Source organism: Agelaius phoeniceus, chromosome 1 (assembly GCF_051311805.1).
Source record: "Agelaius phoeniceus isolate bAgePho1 chromosome 1, bAgePho1.hap1, whole genome shotgun sequence".
In the NCBI taxonomy this organism is placed as follows: Eukaryota; Metazoa; Chordata; class Aves; order Passeriformes; family Icteridae; genus Agelaius; species Agelaius phoeniceus.
Window position 1 is genome coordinate 29,496,588 of NC_135265.1, and position 16,223 is coordinate 29,512,810.

At 35.1% G+C, this 16,223-nt stretch overlaps 1 protein-coding gene across 6 annotated transcripts in view; it reads right to left on the reverse strand.

Moving 5' to 3' along the window:
- Positions 1–16,223, reverse strand: part of DGKB (diacylglycerol kinase beta) — a 378,520-nt gene that overhangs the window by 257,671 nt on the left and 104,626 nt on the right. For 4 of the 6 annotated variants that reach the window (XM_077175541.1, XM_054639423.2, XM_054639415.2 and 1 more), the window contains exons 3-4: positions 13,053–13,129; positions 8,776–8,796 (exon numbers count right to left, since the gene is read on the reverse strand). In XM_077175541.1, coding sequence (XP_077031656.1) covers positions 8,776–8,796; positions 13,053–13,129 — 98 coding nt within the window. The remainder of the gene's footprint in view (positions 1–8,775; positions 8,797–13,052; positions 13,130–16,223) is intronic. The other 2 variants (XM_077175548.1, XM_077175559.1) reach the window with 1 other exon arrangement.

Genomic DNA, 16,223 nt, shown 5'->3' on the forward strand with positions numbered 1-16,223 from the left:
GAAAGCAGAGAAAAAGTGACGGATTTTTTCCTCTTGTAGGGAAAAAAAATAATCTCCTGGTAAAGACAACTTGCCAGTGGGAATCAGCTTGGCCGATTTCCCATTTGCCTGAGGAAACTCAAAGCTGTGTCTCAAAAGAGCATCCAAATATCAGGAAAGAGCTGAAGAAACACTGAAGGCAAAAATAAGGTTTCTGTACATCTACAAAATTATTAAATATTTATTTGTAAAAATGTGACTGAACAAATTACTGATAAACTCCTATGAATGAGGTGATCCCATCATTTACTCACAGAGATGTATCAAAAAAGAGGCCAAAATGTTTCAGCTGTTAAGGCAGTACTTCTGGACACATGGAAAAATTTAAGATGTTTAGATAGATTTTACAGAAAATAGATGATACAAGATTTTATTTATTTTCTTTTTTAAATTGCCATACCAGAGTTGGATGCTATCTTTACTCAGAGAGGAAATAATCCATTCAAGATCTACACCTATGCTAGAAGAAACAGAACAAATATATGTATTGCATATACATAAATAAATATTCATCCATACACATCATCACATACTAACGCTAAATGAAGCAGCAAACAGCAATTATAGATTGCTCAGTGAGGCACCTCAGTGCCTCTGGGACTGTAACATGTAATCTCACATCCTGCTTGTATTTGACTATTAAATTTTTGGATGTATGCATTAGTCCAAAACACCTAACAGTTGTGGGGTTTTTAATGCAAATTCCATGAAAAGATTACCCACAAAAAATTCCATCAGTGCAAAAAACTCACTATTATTTTCTTATGATTAAAAACAGAAGAAGCAGTTTTCATGACAGTGAAACAAAGCCAATTAATCTGTCTTTATTTCCACATCCTGTGAGAACATTCCTGCCATGATGTCTGACTAAGCAAATAAAGAGAGATTTGCCCAGATCTGGAGTTTCAACTGAATTTTTCTTGGTAAAGAACCCATACCAAATCAGTGTGTTGTGGTGGAAATTTTTCTGAAGATTAAGGCTTATGGCATCCTTCACTGTAGAAGGAAGTTACGAACAATCAGGATTTGCTCTGCCAACTCCAATTACTTTGGAGAAAATTCTTTCATTCAAATAGCCCTTTGAGACCAGGACGAAACAGAAATTATTAGAAGAATTGGAAATTATTAGAAGAATTACCCTCATAATACTATTCTTAGAATAATATAAGACAATGGAAGTTTATCACCAAATTCTGTTATGCCTTAAACATTTTTTTAAGTATGAATAAATAAAGTTTAAGCAACACTAGCTATATGGATAAAAAGTGGCAACTGTAAAAGATAATACCATATAGCACCTATTTTTTCTTAAAATAGAAGTCTGTAAAGAGAGAGACAATGCCTATTATGTACAGACTGAGTATCTGAGGAGTGACATCTGGGCCAAGCAAGCAGAGGTGGAAATTATCGGTCTTTCTCCCAGACTTGTTTACAACTCTATCTCCATTGCATCTTGGCTATCAAGGAGGCATCACTGGGTAACTGTGTATGAGGTAGGGGAAAGGCTGGAAATGAGCTGCAGACCCCAGATTTGGAATCAGAAATTTCAACCACATCTGTAGGCAATCTACTTGGAGCAGCTGCCTGACACTCTTAAGGAAAATGATGATGGAGAAGACAAAAGGAGTTTTTTTTGAGTTATAAAGAATAATCTGCATTCAGTGGAAGAACTGAGGTAAGATCTAAAAGTACATCCTCAGAACACTGTAGTTCCTTCTACCCCAGCAGATAAAAGTTCCCAGCAAACTATTTAACAGCTCACCAAGCATTCTGATATATTTACCTGCTTTTCTATAAAAATACATTTTAAAAGCCAATTATTTAGAAAATTCTTTAGCTTGGCTTTTTGTTGTCCTTCTGTAACTCAGAAAAACTCTCCTATGAAGACAGGCTGAGAGTTGGGGTTGTTCAGGAGAACAGAAGGCTCTGGGGAGACCTTATAGCCCCTTTCAGTCCCTAAAGGGGGCTGATGAAAAAGCTGTTGAGGGACTTTTGTAAGGGCAGGTAGAGATAGGACAAGGTGTAATGGCTTTAAACTGAACAAGGGTAGTTTTAGGATAGGTATTAGGAAGTTCTTTCTAGTGAGAATGGTGAACTGGAACAGGTTGCCCACAGAAGATGTGGGTGCCCCATCCCTGGCAGTTTTCAAGGGAAACTGAGCTCTGAGCAACCTGGTCTAATAGAAGGTGTCTGTGCCCATGGCAGGGGTCTTCAAATTAGATGATCTTCCTGCCCAAACTATTAGCTGATACTGGTTTCCCCTAAATCTGAACACTGGTTTATCCTTCTTAAGATACTCCACAAAATCACATGAAAGAACGTCAAGCACACATAAAAAGACACATTTAAACAAATGGCAATAATTGAACTAGAAAAAAACTAGGAAAAAAAGATTACTAAAGAACCTTAATTTTAAAGAAGTGGAAGTCACAAAGAAACTAAAGACCTGGCAACTGATTAAATACAGTTTTCAGGAAAAAATACATATTTCAAGAGAGTTTCCAGGATGACACTGATTACTTTGACTAAAGAATTCACATCTATGAAGAAACAAAACCATTAAAAATAGTTTGAGGTTTTTAGGCACACTGAAAATCTCATTTTATTCATAGATTAAAAAGTAGTCTGGAATTTTATACTTCTATTACTGCACAAAATACTACAAACCTGACATTAAAGCAACCACTATTTTCCATAATATCATGACCATATGTGGATTTCTTTGCAATGTATCCAATATATCTCATAGATATGTGATAAGATTCTTTTTACCTTACTAACATGATTGAAGATTGCATGTATCTTACTTCTCTGTCTACTCCACACCAATGGCATAAAGCAAAGCTCTTGCTTCCCACACTTCAATTTCTTTCGAATCCCAGATAAGCAGAATATGAGGGACTCCAAGGAAAAACAAATGTGCATCAGTCTATCTTAATATGCTTTAAAACACCTCCAATTACTATGATAAGAGTTCTGTTTATTCTCAAGCACTCACTGATAAGTACATTACACTAATTTAGTGCTACGTCACAGAGGGTGAGTCTCAGTGTCAGGAAGAACAGGAATTGAAGGCCTGGTTTCCAAACAGCAGTTATAATTTTGCTTGGCAAAATAGCAAAAAAAATCAGGTTTCTTCTAGCTTTGTATCACACATATATAGACCAACACCCAGCTAATGCCACAGGTCTTTATCTCCTGATTATGGCTACAACATGCTATGGAGGTGCCTTAAAATGCCTGATTCTGTCCCAAGCAGCAGAATGCCTCCTAACACGCTGAGCAACAGAGAGGAAGAGGCTGAACTCCATCTACAAACACTGTTTGTATTTGATTTTGTCCTTATTCCTAGAGCAGGTAAGCTGCTCAATTTTGTAATTTGCTTTTCTGCTTTACTGATAGTTAACACAGATATGTAAGATTAAGAAAGAGCCAAGTATTTATATTGAAGATTTATGCATTTATATGTACGTTCTGTGCCAACACAGAGAACTCTACATGGTATAGACATCAAAAGTCAGTATATGCCAATATGGAGAATACAGAAAACATGGTTCCTCAGTGAAAAACAAGATATATACAAGGAAAATTTTGCATCTTTTTACATAGAAGTTTTTTAACTTTGCTACGTAGTATTTTAACTCCTACCACACTAATACATTTGAAGTGAACCAATAATTTATTAAGAAAATGTCAAAAAGAAGCTTTTGACTCAAGATCTATCCTAAACACTGCAATAGAAGAGGTCTAACTGTCTCCTATATTTTCCTAGCTAGCATAAATACAAAAACCAGTTCTTCCGGATGATATGTTGAAAGAAGGGGGAGAAGCTGTATCACTACTTTCTTTCTTTCTCCTCACAAGACACCAAAAAATTAATAGTCTCTTGACAAAAGAGTTGCCATTGTGGATGGGGCAGGGCAGGGAGGGGTAGAATAATACTCCTTTTATTCCTCCCCACCACACTGGCCACATAAATGGGAACAAGACATGATCTAGTGTTTAAAATTAATCTCCACCCAAAAATTCTTTTAAAATACCACATTCTTTTTGGTCTTCTATTCTTTTAGATTTGTACAAAATATTTCAGCATAAGCCACTATTTTCAGCATCCTGAAAAACAGAATGTAAGAGAGAAAAGAAAAAAAGAGAAATTCATTTCAAGAGACTTCCATGACATATGGTTTTCATTTATTAAAAACAACATTTCACACATAATAGAAAGATAATCATGTTGAAATGTAGTTTTCAATTGATTACTTTTAAAACTCTGTTGTCTGATCTCCAAATGGTGCCAAAAATATAATCAGCTTTCATCTACTGACAGTAATTGCTCTGGGTTATTTTTTGGGACTGGGCAAGTTCCTTTAACTGATTATTTCTTTTTAAACTACTTATATTGACCCAATATGTGAAAAATGAACTGTTGACTAAGAGGAGATATTACAGGGCCTTGATTCACACATTGTGCTTTGACAACACTGGGAAACACTGATGTGAGTGCATTAGTGACAATGATGTGATTAGCTGTGAATACCAGTGCTAAAGCATTCCCACAAAAGTCAGAGTCTTGAAGATTCATTGATTATCACATGTCAAAACCTGACACTGCCAAAAGATGTGGAAAAAAAGTGGAGAGACTATATACAGAGGATTAACAAGCTAAAACCTATGAGTCACATGAGAATGAATAAGTTCTTAGTGTTGAAAATGTATTTTAAATATTCACTCAAATTAAATTTCCAATTTCTCATGAAGACTTGTTTTGGGCATCAGGGTAAACTTCAGTTTAAATTCAAGGCCCTTATCTTTTTCTGATCTCAGCATTCAATTTAATACAGTTTTTACATAATTCATTTTGAAAATTCTGCTAATCAAATAAAATTATTTCTTAGCTATATCAGCATTCAAATTCATATGTACATGTATGAATGTTTGAAAAAAAATTTAAAAACCCACATGCTCTCACAGCCTGCTCCTACCAAATACTCCATATGGACAAATAATATTTGGATATTACCAATACACAGACATAATCTACTGCCAAAATTTTTCCCCAGCTCTTCAAAGAAGCTTAACAAAACATCTAAAATGGAAATGGGAAAACTCCATTTTTATGCAATAATTAGATTTTTAAGTGTAACAGTCTCATGTTATTAAAATAAATTGATACTAATTACCAAAATAAGTCTGAAATGTATTCACCAGCTACTGCAGTCTCATCTCAATCTTACATGCAGGTAAAAGAAAACCCAAACACTTTTTTATCAGCAGCTTTTCCTTAATACATAAGGAAATACATATTTGCATAAGTTTGTATATCCTTAAGTACTACATACATAAGTACTTGTATTTAATACCTAACTCTTACTGAATATGCTACATTTACTATACAAAGGTGAGATTTTTTTTTTCAAGAAGAGTGATGAATCACATACTTTTAGAAGGCTCTTGTAGAAGATTATCATTCAAAAACTACCTGAAATTTTTACATATCAAACAAAGTTACAAGCAGAAAGTTTGCATCCTATCCTAGAAGAACTGGTCAGGAAAAATGGGATAGGTAGCATAGTTGAGACAAATAAAATAGCAAAATTAGGGAATCCCTGAAAAACATCAGTTATAACAAAAAAGTTCTGGTTGAAACAAACACTTTATCTGCATGTGCAGATTGTGTAAAAACCTACTCATGAACAACCATTTCTGAATTGGAATTTTCATAAGGTACTTTGGATTAAGAAAAATCATTATTCTCTGCATGTTCTATGGCGGTGGTATTCTCATATATTTTACCTGTAATGACCCTGTCTGTACATTGCAAGTTTTTGTGGACGTTATTTCAGCTGCATTTTTAAAAAATACTTGCTACAACACTTTTAGTAAGAAAAGTAATATGTGACAATGTCATGTTACCTGTCATTGCTCATTCCTCCCTCTTTAAAGTTTTAAAGATACAAATTAATAAACTTTCACTCAATGAATGAACACGAAATCTCTTGTTTGCTGAGATTTAACACAATCTGAGCCTAACTGGCACCTTCACTGGGAATAATAACATACACCAACAGAAAAAGGTTTAAAATGTCCTGTTCCATTTGTCAACAAGTTACATCCACTTTATTCAGTAAATGTACAGACTTTAGTAAAAGTGGAACTATACTAATTGACCTAAGTTTGACTTTCTCCTCACCAGTATTTAAAAGTATAGCTTAGAAAGAATTAAAAGGACATGAGGAGTGGCATCTGCTCAATTATACATGTATATTTGTATACATACATATACATTATACATTTGTATCTATCAGTATCTCTACTGCACAAGAGAACTTCAAGACATTTCCATTTGTCAATGAATTCCTGCAATAAATTATGACTGAAAGTATTTTTGCTATATTTTGTCTTCCTATGCAGTTTCATAAACATTATCTAGCTGCCACAATGCAGGTCAATAAAGCATGGCTGAAGTCATCACAATAAAAAAAAAACAAAACACAACATATTGTTCTTCATAATGAAAACAAACAAATAACACCCCCCCCTTCATAATTAAATAGGCTGTCTAAAGCTCTTTGTCTTTTTTAACATGTGATATGTAAATGAAAGTGATAATAGGCTCATTAAGTTTAAACAAAAGCTACTGTACAACACAATAATGTAAAGGAAAAAAAGGATAAAACTAAGTTCTTAAAGCAGAGAAGTGTATCAAAAGGAAAGAATGCCAAAGGAGGAGATTATCACTGGTAGCACAGACTGACTAAAGGAGATAGAGAGAGACCAGTAAAGATAATTTAAATTGTTCAAAACTGAACAGCAGAAATTGACTATCTGAAATATTTTACACCTCAATGCCCTCAACACGCTCCACAGAAAGCAGGCTCCCAGCCAGACTGCCAGCATCTCTGCCTGGCAGGCTTCCCAACTCTCTAGGTATCCAGAAAGCTTTCCCTAGAAATTTTGCCCATGGAGCCAGAAAAACAGAGTACCCAGTGTCTGAAACCTAGAGGTTTCTGCTGGTGATGCACACAAGATGTTACATTCTTTTCTTCTGCAGCTAGAGAAAGATACAACTTCAGTTTCTTACATGTGAGGGACAGGCTTCTCCTACATTATATATGCTATAATTCTGCACATCCTACTAACCTTCTGTAAATTAGTTCCAATTTGAGTTCACTTCATCCCATCATTTGGACAAAAGTAGGAAGATCTGACTTCTGCAGTACCTTTTTTATAGAAAATTAAATCTTCCTATTTGTAGTGGAAATACTTCACTTAATACATTATAATATGGCAAGATCTTTACAGGAATTTAATATCTTCTGTCACATCAAAGAATATATCTGAGGCAAAGAACACAAAATATCCTTCCATATCATATTACTGTGTGCTTGAAATTTTAACTACTTTTCCACTAATGTCAATGGGCCTAAGACACTACCTCATCTTACAAGTTTTGTCTTCTTTCCAGACTGCCATGGCCACAGGAACACTATTACAACATCCCAGTAACATCCTTCTCCTCTTCATGACTAAACCACAATACTTTGCATTCATCTTGTGATCAGCTACATACATGTCAATTTATCTGACAATGCCAGCTGGACCAGGGTACACCACACTCTACCCTGCACACGTGCATCTCATTCCATTTACTATAGCCCATTACCTCATCAAGCATTTCCAGTGTGATATTAACTCCCAAATTTCATGTAGTTTGTTGATTCTATTATTATTCACCTACTCATTTTACAAAGTAATTAGCTAAATACTGATGAGATTACACTCAACATTGGTCACAGACACACTGCTTTAATGCTGAAACCTTCTCTTTCAGGACCCTCTGAAGTCACTCAGTTAGCTTATTAAAAAAAAATAAGTAAAGTCAGTCATCCGAAGAAAGCCCTGTTGCCAATGGAGAGTTCTGCTCTTAACACATCTCCAGAAGTTCAATTGGCCTCTGACCCCTGAAAGTTAGGGGTTCCTACAAAACTACCCCTTTCTCTCTCTTGACTTTCTCATTGCTCTCATGTTCTGGCTGCCTCTTCCGAGAACAGCAGAGGTGGAGCTTTTTAACACCTCTGTGTTACCAAGAAAGGATAACTAGGTCACTTAAAATAAAATAGTCCATTTGATTAGTCCTTCTTCCTTTCCTTCTTTTTTCCATTCTACCTTTGTTTGAGGCTACTGATGTTCCTCAGGTGCAGCTTCTAGGGTTGATGATCAGCATTTTAGCCATTTCTCTTGCAATTGCTGTGAAGTCACAATTGCTCAAAGCACAGCATAAGCTTTATTCAAATTACTAAATCTGCAATTTTAAGCCTGCTACATATAAACAGTATTATATGGTTATAGAAATCAGTATTTAATATTTTTTCCTGAGATTGGTTCTTGTCATTTCAGAATAATACAGACCATTATGAGATTTCACAGTAAAGAGAAATTTCCGTGACAAGTATGGAACAAGTCAATTACTTGCTCTTAACTTATTTCTCATATTAAACTCAATTAATGTTAGTAAAATTATGTACTGTGAATGACAAAAATGAAATTCACTCAGTGAAAAATTCTGCCAGCAGAAAAGGAATGCATTCTGGTTTCAGATTTAAATATTACTCTATCATCTGCAAAAATAGCCACATGCAGGATTTATTAATAAGTAGATCTCAATGGAAGCCTACAAAATAAAATATACTGCAACTACGCATAAAGAAAGGAAAAAATCAAATTAGCATTACTTACTTGATTAAGTATATCTTGTTTCTGTAACACATGCAAGGAAAGAAAGAACATACATACATTAGTGCAGTGTCATAACACCCAAGCTCTGTTTTTATAATAGAAATATTTTTAGTGAAAGGTTAGTGATTTAGATGAGCAGGTTTAAGACATTAGATGGACTATCCCATTTTCTTGTGTTAGCTCGTAAGTCAAGAAAATGCTTCTAAGTCAGCTCTCTAGTCTTTATTAGACAATGCAAGCAATTTATTTCTAAACATGCAATGACAACCAAGATAGAGAAATAAATATAATGTTAGTATTTCTTCCACATGTACTTTAAAAAAAAGCATTAAATTTTAATAAACAAGAAGAGCTGTAAATGAAACTGAATTCAGTTATCAGAACCGAATATTCTAAAATCCAAGCAGAAAAATCATGGAGATGATCCTCAGTGCCACTACATGACGCATACAGGAGCACCAGGGGATCAGGCCAGGCCAGCAGGAGTTTCATAAAGGCAGATCCTGCTTGACTCCTGGGTCCTTGACACCTAAACCCCTTCTATGACAAGGTGACCTGCTTAGTAGATGAGGACATTGTCTACCTGGACTTCTGTAGAATCATTATCATCAAGGTTGGAAAAGACCTCTGAGGTTTTTAGTATGTCCTTTAACACTGGATTCTCCTGGAGAAACTGTCTGCTCATGGCTTAGACAGGTGCACCTTCGCTGGGTAATAAACTGGCCAGGTGGCTGGGCCTAGGGAGTGGTGCTCAGTGGAGTTATATCCAGTCAGAAGCTGTGTCTCCCAGCACTCACCAAGTCCTGTAATATATCTTTATCAATAATCTGGACAAATACAGACTTGCACCTTAGTCAGTCTGAAGATGATGCCCTGTTGGGCAAGAGATTTGATTTCCTACTGAGGCTAGGAAGGCTCTGCATAGAGATCAGAACAGGCTGGATCAATGGGCTAAGGCCAGGGACATGAGGTTCAACAAGGCCGAGCGCCGGTGCTGCACTTGGGTCACAGCGAGCCCGGGCAGCTCCACAGGATGGGGAAAAATTGTCTGGAAAGCTGTCCAACAGAAAAGCAGCTGGGGATGCTGCTTGACAGCCTGTTGAACATGGGCTAGTGTGTGCCCAGGTGGCCAAGAAAGTCAATGGACTCCTCAAAATCAGGATGCACTCAAAAAGGATGACAACACTAGGTCTACAAGCACACAATGCTGCGTACTTACTGCCCATTTAGACACTGTCTTTAGCTCTGTCTGCTTTCCTAATTCTTGTAAACCTATTCAATGCTCTCCTCAAAGTGAAATGGATGAAATTAATATAAGCAGATCTCGAATGATGAAAAGAACATTTATCAATCACAGCTTCCCAAGAGGCTGGTCTTAGACAATGTGTCTTATACCATGTATAAAATTTGTTCTTAATTGTATCTTTGATATTGACTTAGAGAAGAACATGAAAGGGCAGCTGTTCAGTAGTAGAAATTTTAGGCATTTCCCTTACACTGAAAGCAGAGAGTAAAAGTTCCATAAATAAACTCCCTATAGTAGATAAACTTCTGATAATTATACACACCACTTCCCATAAATCCTAAAATCCACTCACTCAATAAGTGATACATCAACAAGATATAAAATAATGTAAAACAAACCAGATTATTTCAGGTATCAAGTTTTGAATACCAATTCTTTTGCTATTTGCATTCCATTCGATCAGCCTGTGACAAAACACTGCACTGTAGGACCAATGCAGTGAAAAAAATTCCTGAACCCTTTAAATATGTAAGTAAATATATAAGTATATATTTAATTAAATATAGCCCTCTGATGAATTTGTCATAGGTCTAGGACCCATGTTTATTGGTAAAAAACTGACATCATCTTTTGGTAGAACAAGACTTAAACCATTTGGAGTATTTATAAGATAATTATCTAGTAAAGAGAGACGTAAAAAGAAAATATGATGGTATCCTCTACAAAACAAAACAACAAGGCAGAAGTGCTGGAAACAAATAGCTGCACTAAGACTGATGCCAGCTGGATCAGTTAATTTTTGTCATCTCATTTACATATAATAGTTAATTACTTATGACCAATCCACAGAGTCCTCATCCAACTTCATAAAATCAACTTGCAGATCATTCCACACAGCAGGCTGAATGCATGCCAAAAATGTAGACACACCTGTGCAAAGGCAGTTTGCTTGTCAGAATAGAATATTCACTCAGTGCCAGAGGAAATTTCAGCCACTTTGCTTTCAGTTCAGCTATGGCATGAACCTTGAGCTAACAGACCTTATTAGATCCAAAGCAGCTTTGTTGCTAGCTATGTTTTCTTTATGTTGCACTCCTTGAAGTCTAAGTGCTAAGCAGCAAAGTACAGAAATTTCCAGGGTTAGCCTAGGTCCAGTACTGACCCAGGAGTTAGTGAATAGCTTGATTCCTGCTGAAGACATTGAAGTCATCACAGGATGCTTGTCTTGAATTCCTTCTTCCCCTACCCTCCTCCTGTCCTGCTCCCTGCCCTGGGTACTCTGCTGCTCTGGATGTTTCAGTACACTGGCAGAAGTTTTGCAAATGAAGAGCTGTGAAATGAAGAACAGGGAGACACCATGCAGAGTCACAGACTCATCTCAAGACCAACTGTGCTTATTAATTCCAGCCTTGTACAGATTTTGCCAATTCACCTGGCTTCAGTCAGAGCAGTTTTCCTGGGCACCCATCTTGCCATGACTCAACTTCCATGTAGCCCCAAATGGGAAGAATGGCTTTGTTAAAAGAGACTAATCACACCACTTTAGGTAATCATGTTTATATACAATTGACAATTTGAAAATATGCTACCTGTATGCCAATGTATTATTTAAATACACATAGCATGCATAGTTATATTTTACTTTAACAGGTTATGCTTCCCAAAACTGAGCATGTATGATGACTGAAAATATGTGAAGAATTAGAAGAAAAAACATATAATAGATTAAGACCATTTTACCAGGTCACATTTTTCCTAAAAAAAAAAAAAAAACAACAAAACCAAAAGTATGTCTATATTCTAAGAAAAAGCAGGTAAAGGAGGTCCTACAGCCTGTGGATGATCACAGCTTTCCCATCCATTAATATTCTATTAATGTACTTAAGTGGAATCCTGGAAATCTAAGATGATCACTTACAGGATCAACTCACACTATTTTACTGAATTGCTAATTTTTTTTACTCAGAAACTGACTAAAATGACTAGCATTATGCCCAGCCAAGTTCAAAGCATCAAAGGATTTTTCAATACTTAATAAGCTATAACTCATTAGTTGACAATAACTGTATTACTGCAAATATATTTTCAATAATTTTTTGCATTTTACATCCTGAAATGTAAGATCTAGTAATTTTCATAATGGTTAGCACATATTTCTATCCTGAACTTCATATAATGTGAGCACAGTCAGAAATATTACTATTAGAAACATTACTGAAACAGGTTTTTTATTTAGCTACATTCTGAATCACACTATTAGGATGTGCTAAGCAAATGCATATTTCAATTGAGGATAAGAAAAGAAAACAATCTGCCTTTTTCTTCCAGCCAAATCAGAATACCTTGTCTAGTGGTGAATCTGTAGTGACAATATGCACACATAGCTTTTTTCAGCTGAATTCTTTGTTTCATAACATCAGAAAATCCCACAAACAGAAGCAACACAAGGGAAACAGAATTTATAAAGCAATCTTAATGGACTTTACTTTTATAACTTTTGAAACTATGCTTAACATTTCCCATCTTCAGACACTTGGAAATCCTATTAATCTTATCATATGGTTGTGGAGGTGTTTTGGGTGTTTGTTTTTTATTTGGAGGGGTGGGGGGGAGAAGGGAAACAGAATCTATGTGCTGATTTTGGCTGGCACAGAGTTAATTTCCTTCACAGTAGCTTGCACGGAGCTGTGTTTTGGATTTGTGTTGAGACCAGTGTTGATAACAGAAGGATGTTTTAGTTATTTACACAGAGTCAAGGCCTTTTCTCACCAGCCCTCCAGCAAGGCAGCTGAAGGTACATAAGAATTTCGGAAGGGGCACAGCTGGGATAACTGACCCCAACTGACTACAGGGATATTCCAGATCATATGGCATCCTGTTTTTTTGCTTCCCAAATACTTTCAAATATTCCAAACACCTGATTTATAAATAATCTTCTATTAAAAATGCTAAGAATGACGCTATATATAATGCTATATAATTTACAAACTGTCCCCATCATTTCTGATCATTAAGAAACAAGAGAAATTACCCCTTCAGGATTATATTTTGCTAACACGCCACTGCCATGGAATTCTTCTAAGACATCCTTAATTTTCTTGGTGGAATCTGGATAAAAAAAAATAAAGAGAGAGAAATTGAAAATAAAGAACACTGATTTACATAATATGAACTGTAATTAAAAAAACAACCATCAAAACTGCTAATAGCTTTTCACAATGCACATTAGTAATTTTCTGTAGCTGTATGAGAGCTGTGGGCACAAAGAAAATGAGAACATATTTTACCTTCTTAACAACTATTGTTAAAACCAGCAAGTAAACATAAAGTGCTCAGGAAAAAACACTGTTTGATCTAATCCTTAACTGTTAAATAGCATATTTCTGAAGGAGTTTTTTCAGGACTATTTCAAGTCACTTTTCTTGTCCTCGAGTCAACCACAAAACATCGTCATTTCCACCAGCACTACAAAATCTCCTTAGGCAGAAATGCCAGTGAGTACAGGAGCTGGACAATATCAAGATAAATGGGAACCTTCCAGAAAAAACTCTTCAGTGATCACATCACAGAATACAAATGTTGTTCTCAAAGCCTCAATTTTTGCAGAACTCTCAGGTATTCTAAAAACTATAAGCTTCAGTAACTTTTGTTAAACAGAACTGTGTAAAGTTAAACAGAACTGTGTAGTTCGGAATCAGGTAGATGATTTTTTTCCAATTTTTTTAACTATGTGCAGAATAACAAAGCAATTACTTCAGTAAGCTGCCATTACACTAAACCCTTGAATTCAGATTCACTTAGAACTCATCATGCACACAACCGTTTTTTCCTCATTAAACATCTCAGCAATACAAGAAAAATAACTGTAACTCATTTGTTTCTTTAAAATGCAGTAGTACAATGGCCAAATGTGCATAATGGCCACAAGACCATGAACTAGTAATGAGTACCAAAGCAGTGAATAAGAGAAAAGGTGAACTTTGCATCTGCAATTTTATTTCTACAACAAAACCGAGAAGTAAAGTAGAGAAGCAAAGAGTACACCAAGAACAGGACTCTCTAGAGCAATTATTGAGGCACTTAATACTACAAACATTAGGACCTAATATGGCTTCTCTTAATTAAATCAACAAAATTGTAATAGTTCTTAGACATTCAAGAAATGCAGCATCTTAAATGTGACTCTAAAACTTAAGTTTAGCAAATTATGTGACCTGTAAAGAGAAAATGTAGCAGCCAAGGATTCGAACAATAGTTATGTAACAGTTCTGTAACAGTTCATAGCAGTTATAAACAGGATACAACACTAAAATTCAGTTTTAAGAGGTGTTGGGAGGAGGTGTTTCTCTCCCACTCTCATACACAGTTCACACAGTAATAGGAATGGCTTTTCCCAACGTTTTCATTTACCAAATTTTCTTAAACAAAAACATCTGAGACTATGTGTGGCCCCAGTAAAATAATTTATTTTCACTAAATGGATGTATTTCAATGTTACTGTCAACTATAGGGAACAGCGTTTAGCAGGTCTCATGAGCAGTCACTTACTTGATAAAATCATCTATAATCTTATTGCTGTGTCATTTGAATTGCAACAAAAAATCACAACTTTATGAAAAAAAAAAAATTAAAAAAATAAATAAATATGTTAAGCAACAATTTTTTACTATTAGCTGTAAATTAGAAGTTGGTGGGTTAGACATTTACTGACCAGGACAAGGACACAAACTGATGACTGAGAAAAATTTATTTCTATTTGGTTTCTATTATTTAATATGTTTTTCAGTATTCATATACATGGTTGTATATAAAAAAAATCATTGCATCTTATGACAATCATGGCAATAACTACAAAAGTAGCAGTGTGAGACGAGCAGATGTATGACAGAGGTGATTGAGCCTCATCCTAAAAAAGTATTTTTCTGAACTTTGGAGGAAAGTTTAAACATAAACATCAAATAGAAAAACAGCAAGGTCTCCTCACATATCTTTTATTATCCAAATTAAAAAATGCATAAATAAAATAGAAATGGAGTGCTTTCTAGTGATTTTAAAACAGTGTCTTGAGGTTTTCTTTCAGCAATGATTATACTTTCATTCCCTATTTTGCCAGGTAGTCTATTCATGTTTAAATCAGTATTATACCTATGCAACTGTAATTAAAAGCAAAACCTATGTTACTTGAATTAAATTAAATTCTTGCTTTCCATTTTTTTCACATTTTCTTAGTCAAGTATCAAGAAAGAAAATATGCTCTACCTCAACAACAAAACCATTCACCTTTTTCTTGCATGAGTTTAAAACAGAAACATCCAAAAAGCATTGCCTTCATGTTTGAAATTACTGTCAAGAAAATAAAGGTCTGCAGATGTAAATTCTGCTTTAGTTGTCCAGCAAAACTTTTGAAAAGATTTCCACATTCAGGTCAGGAGCTGTAATTATTTTGAGTACTATAGCCAAGGCAGAATCATTTTTTACAATCTTTTGTTCACAGTCATTCAATCACTTTTCTCAGTTCATGTGACAGTATCCAAGCCAGAATAGAGATCTTTCAAACTGTTCAAAATGAAATATCGATATTTTAAGAAGAATGCCAACACACCATCCTCTGCCTGCATACTCCTCAACAGTGCTGACAACCCTCAGAAAAAACTAATTCTTCTTCCTCAGCCTTGAGTAGGCAAACTAATATTGGGAACATGTTCCAGCTTTAATAAGTTGTCCTAAAGGGATATGAAGAATAGGATCATTTTCTACTCTTTTTCAGGAATCACATTAAAAAAGCAAAAACCAAAAAGCCAACAAAAAGCTGTCCTAGACAGCTGTATGGAATAGAAACTCCAATAATATGTTATCAACTCCATTTAAAAATAGTTAAGTACATGCTCTTCGTCAAAAAATAAGCAAAAAAATTCCAGAAAATATATACAAAAGTATCTAGAAATTTTTCCTAAGACTGTTTTTTTCTAAAAACAGGAAATAAATAGGAAGTAAAAACAATGGTATGGATTTATTTACAATTTGTCTGATCCAAGTCATCTAAATAATCACTGTAAAAAGCTGGTGTGAACACAAACATCAGAACAGAACCTGTATTCTCTCTATTTCCTAAAAGTACAAATGTTCTGCATGCCTTAGAATCTTAGCATTTCAAAGCAATTTCAGTAAATTCATAAGCACCACTCATGTTAAAACACAAATA